Below are 12,355 nucleotides of genomic sequence, written 5' to 3' on the forward strand. Positions count from 1 at the left end.
TGTGATATGAGATCACAAGGACCAATTGTGCCCATGGTATAGCTCTTAATTTTGAAGAAATTGGCCCACTTAAAGGTTCCCCACCCAGTATCTCCTGCTCACACAAATAGAAGCAGGTTCCTATTCACACTTAATAGACCCATGCTTACTGTCTGTGTATGAAGTAGAAGAGAAACAAACTAGCTATGTATTTAATACCTTGAAACTCAATAATACCAATAAAATTACAAACTATTTCCTTTTTATATTACTATTACCTTTGCTAACACTTTATATCAACTTTTTCCATTTGTGTAAGTTATTTCAGTTGTCGTTGTTGGTGATGATGATGACTTTATGCCTAAATTGGTGTATCTTGGGCAGTGGGAGCTCCTTAAATTTCTCTTTAGTCTTTTTAGTACATCATCTTTGCTTTCTAGCAACAACAGGATATTCTATACCCGCTCTGAATTTTCCTTTCCCAAGACTTGAAATCAATTCTCCTTCAAGGAGTTCTGGTTCCTTTTTTGTAGAAAAGACTTGTAGAATTAGACACCCAAACCTGGGTTATATGAGTTCAAATGAGTGGTGATAGTGGTGAAAGATGCTGCTTCTATTTCACCTATTGGGACTTTTTTGAGACAGGGCTGAAAAATATAATTTTTCCTTAATGTATCAAGTTTCTGTTGATTTTTCCTATCTTATACATTTTTATATTTTTGTGCCCTCCTTTTCTCTAGCATGGATTTCACAGACCATCACAATTTTTTCCTACATTTTATATTTTCCTACATTTTACATTTCCTACATTGTACATTTTCCTACATTTTTTCCTACATTGACATAGCTGATGTGTCAACTCCAATTGTTTGGTAGTGGCCCATGTTGTGAAAGTTTATGATATTGCATCTGGGTTCAGGAAGAAAGAAAGCAGTAATGATCAATTAATAATGTTTGTCCTGAGCAAGAGTAGGCAGAACTGGTGATATGTGTGCCATGTTTGGGGACCCTGTAGACCAATCAGGCTGCTTTGACACTTCCATTCAACCCTAGGTCACTCTGGATGGGTGGTAAACTCTTTTTAAAATATATATATATGTGTGCGTGTGTATATATATATATGTGTGTGTGTGTGTGTATATATATGTGTGTGTATATATATGTGTGTATATATATATATAAAATAGCTCTTTTTTGAAATTGTGGTAAAATGTACATAACATAAAATTTACCATCTTAACTATTTTTAACTGTACAGTTTTGAGGCCCTAAGTACATTCACATTGTTTCTGTACCGTCACCACCATCCACCTCCAGAGCTCTTTTCATCTTGCAAAACCGAAACTCTGTACCAATTAAACAACACTTTTCCATTCTTGCTGTCCCCACTCCATGGCAATAACCATTCTATTTTCTGTCTCTATGGATTTGACTTCTATAGCGACCTCATATAAGTGGAATCATATAGCATTTTTCCTTCTGTGACCAGCTTATGTAACTTAGCATCATGTCCTCAATGTTCATCCATGTTGTAGCAAGTGTCAGAATTTTCTTCCTTTTTTAAGGCTGAAGAAATACTCCATTGTATGTATAAGCCACATTTTATCTATTTATTTGTCTATGGATACTTGGGTTGCTTCTACCTTTGGCTGTTGTAATACATATATATATATCTCTCTCTTTGAGCTCCTTCTTTCAGTTCTTTTGGGTATATATCCAGAAGTGGAATTGCTGGATCATATGCTAATTCTATTTTTAATTTTGTGAGGAACCACCATACTGTTTTCTGTAGCAGCTGCACCATTTTAAATTTCTACCAGTCGTGTGCAAGAGGTCCAGTTTCTCCACATCCTTGCCTAGACTTTTTATTTCTGGATTTTTTTTTATCCTAACAGATGTGAGGTGGAGGATGAGTGGTAAATTTTTAAAAATAGCTAACCAGGAAAAGAGTGGACTATGATCTGAGACAGAGAACCAGGAATTGGGCAGCATAGAGCATTACAGCTCACCTCAACAGAAACCCAGTGTGCCTCAATCATCCCCTCTGGAAGTGACCCATGTATAGCAATCGTATTTCCCTAGAACCCAGTGAGCCATAGGCTACATCCTTTGACTTGCTGGGGTAACATGCTCAGTGCTTTAAACACCACTTTCTATCACTGTGCACAGGGCTGTAGGAATGGGTGCTGACATTTCTGTTTGGTTTATTTTTAAGAAAACCATGTAAAAAATGAATATAAAAGAGATGATTCTCTGTAGTCCACTATTGCCTATTTAGGATGTGAGTGTTTGGAGACCAATGATGAGAGTGGATTTCCCCCTTCATTAGGATTTCCATCAGATAGTAATGGGGAGAGAGGAAGAGAGTAGACTAAAACTCTATCCATTTAGTGTTATTCTTTTTTTTTTTTTTCCCGAGACAGAGTCTCTATCTATATCCCAGGTGGGAGTGCAATGGTGTGATATCTGCTCACTGCAACCCTCGCCGTCCAGGTTCAAGCAATTCTCCTGCCTCAGCCTCCCAAGTAGCTGGGATTACAGGCATGTGCCACCACACCCAGCTAATTTTTGTATTTTTAGTAGACATGGGATTTCACCATGTTGGCCAGGTTGGTCTCAAACTCCCGACATCAGGTGATCCACCCAATCCATCCAGCCTACCAAAGTACTGGGATCGTAGGTGTGAGCCACCACGCCCAGCCTAGTGTTATTCTTTGCAATGGCTCTCCTAAAACATTAAAAAGAAGGCAGGAATTTGGGGTTAAAATTAGTCCCTCTGCTATTGTTCAGAGATGTAATTTATTAATGTTACCACTGACCCCATTACTCTGGGATAAGGACAACTGACTCTAAAACAGTTTGGAAAACACCAGCTAAGTGTAAGCCAAGGACCAGCGATTTCTAGGAAAAAAAAATGTATTAATCCCCAAAAGGACATACCGACATATATCTTTGTGTTCGCAGTTGTTTCATTGCACTTTTCTCAAGGGCTATTTTGCTTCCCTGTTATAAAACCTAGTGAGAAAACACCCATTGTCTCTAGGTAGAAAAAGAAAAGCATCCATGTGAGTGGAGGCAGAGTTGACTGGGTTTTCCGGGACAGTTATTCAGCAAGAAATAAACACTTATTCCAATGGCATGCCTAGCGCTGTGCTTAGGAAGCAGCTACAGAAGGAATATAAGAACCAATTCCTGCATTTGAGGACTCAAGCAAGCTTTGAAATGGCCCAAGAATAGTCCTTAACTCATATGCTGGCAAGTGCAACACAGGCCACATACATGCACACATATCCTGCTTGTTGATGAGCCAGACATAGATAGAACAGGATCCCTTCAGGACAGAAAGCTGGAGGATGTTACAGAGTAGAATAAGGGATGAGGTAATGGTCCAGCTAAAACCACTTAAGGAAATAATTATAAGCAGAACACATTGGCAGGAATATCTGTGGGGAGTCTGTTTTGGCCTTGCGGTGTGTGAGGTGATAGCCCTATCTAACCACAGCAACTGTTTATTAACCATGCCTAGCATGAACTGGGTCCTGTGAGGAATATAAGTAATAATAATAATAGTAATAATAATAATACTCTATATTTATATCATGCTTCAGTTTACAAAGCATGTTTCTATGAATCTCATTTCAAGCTTAATGTAAAAAACATCCAACTTCATTACCAATGATGAAAAATGATACATTCACCTTTGAAAATAGTTTAAACTATTTAAACTATGGTTTCCACAGGAACCCACATTAAGTATAATATTTTTAAATGTTGGTCTAGTTTTTTGACTGATTCAATAATTATTCCTAAGTTTATGGATATGCTAATAAATTATAATTTATTCTAACTTCAACCAAATCTATAAAGTTGCTTAACTTTTCAAGTAAATTGCTCTCTGAAAACTACTTTCAAACTTTATTTCATTATCTAAGTGTGGTTCTTTTTGCCAGTTGGATGTTTACTCATTCACATCTGTTCTGTGAGTCACTGAAAGTCTTTTTGTTTAATCATCCAAGGGATGAAATAAGCATTCTAACACCCATAAACTCATTCCAGTGCTATCATTTAAGTTTACAGCTGGATAATGAAATTAGGTTGGAAAAGGTGATCTCTAAGATAACTTTCACTTAAATATCCTATCATCCTCATATCTTTTTTACAGGAGCCAGAAAAGTTAGCCTATTTAATAAGTTGATAATAAATTGCCTAATTCCTGTGGATACACTTATTTTTTAAGCAACATAAGAGAATTCACGCCTGCCTTCAAGCCTCCAGAGATTCTGCTAGAAATGTCCAAAAACAATGAGTCCAATATTCTCCCCTGGGAGTCAGCAAGTGAGTCAGGAAGACCAAGTAGGCTTGGGAGAGCTATATATCAACATGGATTTTTCAAGGACAGCAAAGGGGAATTTCTTTCTTATGTACAAATCATGAATCTCCTTTTTAGAATTCACCGCTTGATTTACAAATCAGTAAAACAAGGCCCAGAAGATGAGCAACTTGCTCAAGATCTCATGGCCAGAGTGGTGGAGCTGGCCTTGAACCCATGTTTTCTGACTCTTCATCCAGTGCTCTTCCAGTCTTCCATGCTGCATCTAATGGGCATGTAAAATGTCATCATTATGCAGAATCTTGAATCTCACAGCTCTGTGGCCTGTGTCAGCACCCATGCGTCAGTATCAGTTGCTTTGCTTCATCCAGTTCAAAAGTGCAATCATGTAATCTTGACATAATTTTAGGTATTATATCAAACTTAGTTTTTATGAACACTCTTTTACAAAACCTAATGTCTTTAGTATATCCAGTATGCAATAGGCCAACCCTATTGATTTATACACTTTCCCCAGAGGGAGAGAGTCAGGACAGCATAGTAGAGTAAGGACAAATTCATGTTTAGAAAAGATATTTTTCTCATAGTGTTAAAAACCAGAACAGCCAGAAAAGCAAGGCTGCATCTCGACTCTGGCCCTCTTCCCATCTGCTTCAGCATATGTTTTAAGGCTTGTGCTCTATTACCTCAGCCATGAACTATTTTTTTTTCCAAAGGAAGCTGAAATAAATTGAGGAAAAAAATAGTCCAGCTTTCCAAAGTCGACTCTCATAAGGCTTTCAGTGCACACTGTGTAAATAAAAGATTTGCTTTACAGCTCCTGCAAAGAGAAAAGTCAATATGAGCCAGCTGCTTTGCTCCAAGAGCAGAAGAGCACCTGATGTGATTCCCATTGTTGCCAATGCTCTTGTAAGCGTGTGGAGGTCTTAAAACTGGTGGCAGCTGTTCCCAAACTTTGCTGCACATTGGAGCCACCTCAAGATCATTAAAAAGTACAAATGTTTGGTCCCTAGTCCCAGATTCTGATTTAATTGGTCTGAGGAGCAATTTGGACATTGGGCCTTTAAAAGTTTTCGCTAAGTGATTTTAATGTGCATCAAAGTTTGAAAACAACTGCCTTGCCGGGCGCGGAGGCTCATGCCTGTAATCCCAGCACTTTGGGTGGCCGAGGTGGGCTGATCACGAGGTCAGGAGATCGAGACCATCCTGGCTAACATGGTGTACTAAAAAATACAAAAAAATATTAGCTGGACAAAGTGGCGGGTGCCAGTAGTCCCAGCTACTCGGCAGGCTTGAGGCAGGAGAATGGCGTGAATCCGGGAGGCGGAGTTTGCGGTGAGCCGAGACTGCACCACTGCACTCCAGCCTGGGTGACAGAACGAGACTCCATCTAAAAAAAAAAAAAAAAAAAGAAAACCACTGCCTTGTCAGCCAGTTTACCAACAAGAGCGGGCACTCAATTTCTCTAGTCTAAAAGGTGAATTTGACCCAGCCCCAGTCATTAAAGGCTCCATATTTATTTTGGTTCAAAACCAGGCTCTGACCCTGTATTAGTTCTCTCTCACGCTGCTAATAAATACATACCCGAGACTGGGTAATTTATAAAGGAAAACAGTTTAATTGACTCACAATTCCACAGGGCTAAGGAGGCCTCAGGAAACTTATAATCATGGCGGAAGGGGAAACAAACAAGTCTTCCTTCACATGATGGTAGGAGGGAGAAGTGCTGAGCAAATGGCGAAAAGCCCCTTACGTAACCATCTGATCTTGTGAGAACTCACTCACTATCACAAGAACAGCAGCATGGGGGTAACCACCCCCCGATTCAGTTACCTCCTACTGGGTCCCTCCCATGACACATGGGGATTATGGGAATGACAATTCAAGATGAGACTTGGGTGGGGACACAGCCCAACCATATCAGACCCTTACTTAGCTATGTCGCCTTGGGCATGTCATTTAACCTCTCTGAGCCTTAGTTTCTTCATGAATAAAATGGGAATAATGATATTTAATTAATAGAATTCTATGAAGAATAAATGACATATGGATGTAGTATGTCTATCACATTTATATTTTAAATTGTTTCTGAAAAAATAGTTTCTGATATAGCTATCATTTAGGTTTAGAATCCATTAAATTTCAAGTCTTTCAAATAAATCATTCATTTTCACTAAAAAAAGGCAGAGATAAATCTATGCCATATATATATATATATATATATTTTTTTTTTTTTTTTTTTTTTTTTGGGACGAGTCTCGCTCTGTCGCCCAGGCTGGAGTGCAGTGGCATGATCTCTGCTCACTGCAAGCTCCACCTCCCGGGTTCATGCCATTCTCCTGACTCAGCCTCCTGAGTAGCTGGGACTACAGGTGCCCACCAACACGCCCGGCTAATTTTTTTTTTTTTTTTTTTTTTTTTTTGTATTTTTAGTAGAGACGGGGTTTCACCATGTTAGCCAGGATGGTCTGGATCTCCTGACCTTGTGATCCGCCCGCCTCGGCCTCCCAAAGTGCTGGGATTACAGGCATGAGCCACCGCGCCCGGCCGGCTTATATGTTTTTTTAAGATGTAGTTTCCTAGTTTGGATTCCATGCTGACTGGGCAATCTTCTAATTGCAATTTGGCTTCTGTATAGAAAGCTTTCATCCATTTACTCACTGACAAATATTTCTTGAGAGCTTACTCTCTGTCAGTCTTGTTCTAGGCAGAGGGTACATCAGCAAACAACATATTTCTAAGGGAGGAAGACAATAAACTTAAATTATATGCTACAGTAGAAGGTGATAAGTAGTCACCTTCTGATGGATAAAAATAAAGCATGAAAGAGGATGAGAATGACGGGGTGTTCTGTTATAAATTAGGGAGACTGTCCTAATCATGTATGTTATAACCCATAAGATACTAGTCTCTCAATGAATTGCAGTCCAATTTTCTTTAAGCTATAGTAAACTCATTCTCTGTTATGAGTTGATAATGTTGATATAGTGAATAAAATAGCTTTTCATACATTACATACTTTTTAAAATTCCATACCATTTTTATAGGTAATTGGTTCCTGAACAAAAAGCAGCCTAATACAATAATGCTGAGACCTCTGCTTTATTTTTCTTTTGAGACAGAATCTGGCTGTGTTGCCCAAGCTGGAGTGTAGTGGTGCAATCTTGGCTCACTGCAACCTCCACCTCCTGGGCTCAAGCAGTCCTCCCACCTGAGCCTCCTAATAGCTGGGACTACAGATGCACACCACCACGCCTGGCTAATGTTTTTTTTTTTTTTTTTTTGGTAGACATGGGGTTTTTCCATGTTGCCCAGGCTGGTCTGAAACTCTTGGGTTCAAGCGATCTGCCCACCCTGGCCTCCCAAACTGCTGGGATCACAGGTGTGAGCCACAGAGCCTGGTCAAGGCCTTTATTTCAAATTGTCTTATGTTGAGTTCCCTCCAAGGCATGCACTAAGAGAAGGATCTGAGGTGAAGTAGCTTCATTGGGAAGTGACCCCAGGAAGCACCACTGCAGGGTAGGTACATGAGCAGGAAGAGAAAAAAGCCAATATAAGGTGTGATAATGAGCAAGCTTCAGCATGGGCGACTAGAGCTCAATCCTATTGAAGACTTCTGGGAAACAGCAGAACATGCCTGAGGAACAAGGAAGCTGATGCATTGATCTACCCATTTCATCCGTCATCAGTTGAGGGCTGCTCTAGTAGCTAGCTATGAAGAGGGAGGCATGAGAGTGGGTAATGTTTGCCCCACGATGGCGAAAACTTCATTTGTTTTTACTCGCCTAATTTGGAATTTTTAATGCAGTGTCTAAACAGACTAAGCTGTGGTTTTCCTTATCCCATAAAAGCTCTAACATCATGATACGATATCAGAGAAGATAGTAGAAAAAATGCTTAATATTATGTAAAGAACAAGACTATTTTCAGACATACTCAAAAGTTGCAAAAGCCCTAACTACCTAATGAGCGAATGACAAATCATTATTCATTAAAGTGAGCCCTATGGGGATCAGTAATTTGATTTAAACTCTTTAAAATAATGAAGTTGCATTGTTTAGAAATGGTCTGCACTAAGATTTCTCTCTTTGTTCAAAATGCCTTATCTAACTGAATTAATTTGAAATAGAAAACACTGCATTTTAAAAATTATTATTTATGTATCTGTTTATTAGTAGAGATAGGGTCTCACAATGTTGTGCAGGCTGGTCTTGAACTCCTGGCCTCAAACAATCCTCCCTCTTTGTCCTCCCAGACTGCTGAAATCAAGGCAGTTTCTACACCAACTATTGAAGTAAATAAGGACTAAAAATTGTGGATCTCTTCTGGTGTCCATTTACCCCTTTTTGTGTAGTAGTCTCTGTGCTTCTTTGGGGACCAGATGACACAGATCTTCGGTGGTAAGGCAAGAGTGGGCTTCAAGATCAGGAAGAAAGATGCTCAGAGAGTCACTTAGGTAAATACAGTGCGGGCAATTGGAACATGGGCAACTCTTAGGGCAGTGTTATTGTACATGGACTGTAGTTGGAGGTACCCAGGTTCAAGCCTGGCTCTGCTACTTATTAGTCATGTGATTATGACTTTATGTCTCTGTGCTTCAGTGTCTTCATCTGTAAAATGGGGATGATAATAAGACTGCCTCAAAAAGTTGTCGTGAAGAATAAATGAGACAATGCATTTTGGAGCATAAAGCAGTCCCCAGTACATGATAAGCACACAGTACAGGTAGCTCAACCAAGAGGGCTGTGCAGTAGAGTAGAGGTAAGAGGGCTCAGATGGGGCTCAGAATGGGGTGGTCACCACACTGAGCTCTGCAGCTATTGCTTCTGCAGAGGCCCTGGACTTTGAAAGCCTCTTTTTGTAGGCCATCTGGTACTTTCTAGAGCACCTGGTTTCTTGGTGCTGACTCCCTAAGCTTTAGGGCCTCACCTGGTTAAGAGAGTGGCTGATTCTTTGATATAGAACAAAGCAGCATTACTGTCCATGTCTGAAGGTGAGGTCTTATCCTGCAGAGAATGCAGGTAGCGGAACCTAAGCAGATCAGAGTCCAAATGCCAGCTGTTATTTCCTGTGTAGCCTTAGCCTACTCACTTCGACTCTCTGAGCCCCAGATTCCTCATCTCTCGGTAGATGGTAATATCCGCTTGCAGACATCAGTGCAGGTAAAGGGCGTCACAGAGTAGGTGCATGAGTGATGCCTGGTATTCGCATGCCACACTTGAGGCCCATCGAACAGTGTTTACATCCTGGGGAGTTTTATTAGAGCCATTTCTAAGGTTTGCCATCCAAACCTTGAAGTGAGGCACTGGTCGCCTCTTTGTCTAAGTTTTTGCCCGCCCCCTGCCAGAATTGGGCAGAAGACTTAGAGCTGCTTACACAAAGCCACAAATTTGGACTTTTAACTGAAGTGATGGAATCTTTAAGTATCTGCCACTCTCATTCAAGTCCTTGGCTTGATGATGCTCCTCAGTTTGGAAGAACCATCCCTAACCAGAAATGAACTAATCTAAGGACCCATCTATCTAGTAAACTGAATCAAAACTCTTCTCTGCCAGGACATCAAGGTGGATTTATTTGTGTGTGGGAATCATGCCCCTTGACACTTACCAACTTGATTCTTCCTCCTGGAACCTCATCCGCACCTGCTCTCCTTGACCTAAACCCCTCAACACACAAACACATAGACACATACAAATATGTACATTACCTAGTTAGGGAAACAACCTTGCAAATGCTGCATAAGTCTAATATTTGTGGTTTTCAACATACATGTGGTCTTTAAAATGAGATGTAGTGATATTTCCTGAGTGTTTGATATAGTTCTCTTACCTCTTCCAGGAAAAACAGAAGCCTATTTGGAAGCCATCAGAAAAAATATTGAATGGTTGAAGAAACATGACAAAAAAGGAAATAAAGAAGGTAGGACCAAGTGTGGTTGTACATTGCAAACTTCACCCATTTGTCAGGGGCTCTTGTTATATAAAAATTCCCACAGTCAAATTGACTGTGCTAAAGTCTCCCTGCAGAGCCCAAAAAAGACTGAAGTCACCTCTCAGATACAGAGGGGAACAGAACCTCCATTTCTCTTATTATTCAAACTAGCCTTTCAAGCAAAGGCGTTTTCTTTTCTTTTACGTTTTATTATGAAAAATGTCAAGCAAACGTAGAACGAATAGCATAACGGATCCCTGTGTCTCCAGCACCCATCTTCAATAATTATCAAATGTTGCCAGTCTTGTTTTATCTAGCCCCCCTTTCTTGGAGTATTTTAAACAAAGGCATTTTCTGAGCACAAATTTTGTGCACCCTGCAGTCACAAAAGCAGTCACTCGCTTACATAAAGCAAAACACAGAACCAGGCCCTGTTCTAAGTCCCAGAGATGTCCCGCCCAAGGAATGCACAGCGTCATTAGAGCTATGTTTGGCCCTGCTCAGTGATGTCATGGATAGGTGTGTTACTGCCAAGGAGGTGAGAAGATGGGGTGGATCTTCACACTAGGACAGAGACAGTTGAGAGAAGGGCCACAAGTCTTCCCTGGAAAGTTAAGGATGAATCTGCCGAGTGAGGAGAGATGGAGGCAGAGCGAACACTAGGTACCAAGACATAAAGGGACAAAACGGAGGGGTAGTTCCGGGAACTGGAGCTATTCATGTCCCCAGGAACACTGGATGTTTGTGGAGAAGAGCAGCATACAGGGTTGGGAAGTGGGCAGTAGCCATGCCAGGAAGACATTTATGCACCCTTCAGGGAAGGTTGGTTTTAGCCAAGGGAGCCTAAATTGGGGCCTAATTAGGTTAAGAACTGAGAAATCCATCTGGCAGCAGTGTGACTACAGATTGAAAAAATAAGACCCCAGAAGGCAGCAGAGAGATAAGGAGGTAAGACAGAGAGATCTGGAGCAGAATATGGGGCTGTAAACCAGGGGACAACAGAGGAAATAAAAAGGAAGGGAGGAACTCAAGAGCCATGTGGAGAAGGAGGATTCTGACATGATTCCCAGGTATCTGGCCAGAGCAGTTGCAAAGTGATGCCTTCCAAAGAAACAAGTAATGCTTCTCAAACTTTAAAGTGCATCCAAATCACCTGGGGAACTTCTTAAATGTCCCACTGCCCAGGTTGCACTGCAGCACCACTAAATCAGAAATTCTGGGGACACAGCTCTGGCATCAGTATTTTTTCAACTCCCCAGGTTATTCCAGCGTGCAGCCAAGTTTGCAAACCGCTGAGATACAGCACAGAGGGAGAAAGAGGTATTTTCAGCACCCTCGTAGCTTGGGTCTTCTAAGTTGAGTGATGATGGCAATAATTATCGATATTCATGCATACTTTATTTGGTTCAAAATGATTTGAATTTCCAGGCTGTCAGTTACATTAAAATTTACATGAACCATATTTCATCAAACCTGTCATTGATTAAAAATGCACCATTGTTTTATGTGCCATTAAATTACAACATGCCATCAATGACTGCAGAGACTTTAAAATTAAAATGTTCATCTTAGAATCACTGTAATACACTGTGTACCAAAATACATTCCAAAGCCATGATAAATTGTATGGTACATCAATTTGGAGTATTTGTTACTGTTTTCACTGATTAGCATATGAATCAGACTCCTGGTCATAATCAACAACATCTTGCAATTCAATGTTCCCATTCCAGAAATGACCAACCTGGTGAAGCATAGAACTCTGGTGCTTGCATATGGAAGGCTCTGTTAGCAAACTGGCACTGGGTTCGATGCTCCCTTTTGTCTCTGGGAAATATGCAGTATGCCCTCTTGAAGACAGAAATAGAGCTCTTTCTCCACTGCTCTCATATGTGCTCGGCTTGACTTGGGGTCATCTTCTCAAAGCCTGTGGGGGATCTGGGTCCTAGGGTCATGCAGTGGCTGCAGCTGTATAAGCAGGGAGAATTACTATTAGTTCTGACCTTTCTTAACCATTGTTGCCACCCTTTGTTTGGTAAGGGACTGCGTGACCTGAATCCCCTTCCCAAACCCAGGAAAGGGAGGTCCATGTGATGTGATAGTGAGGATAATAAG

At 40.7% G+C, this 12,355-nt stretch overlaps 1 protein-coding gene across 2 annotated transcripts in view; it reads left to right on the forward strand.

Moving 5' to 3' along the window:
- SCG3 (secretogranin III) overlaps nt 1–12,355 on the forward strand; it is a 39,603-nt gene that overhangs the window by 21,775 nt on the left and 5,473 nt on the right. For both annotated transcript variants that reach the window (XM_031002414.3, XM_031002415.3), the window contains one exon: nt 10,148–10,228. In XM_031002414.3, coding sequence (XP_030858274.1) covers nt 10,148–10,228 — 81 coding nt within the window. The remainder of the gene's footprint in view (nt 1–10,147; nt 10,229–12,355) is intronic.

The sequence above is a fragment of the Gorilla gorilla genome, chromosome 16 (genome assembly GCF_029281585.2).
Source record: "Gorilla gorilla gorilla isolate KB3781 chromosome 16, NHGRI_mGorGor1-v2.1_pri, whole genome shotgun sequence".
Taxonomy (NCBI): Eukaryota; Metazoa; Chordata; class Mammalia; order Primates; family Hominidae; genus Gorilla; species Gorilla gorilla.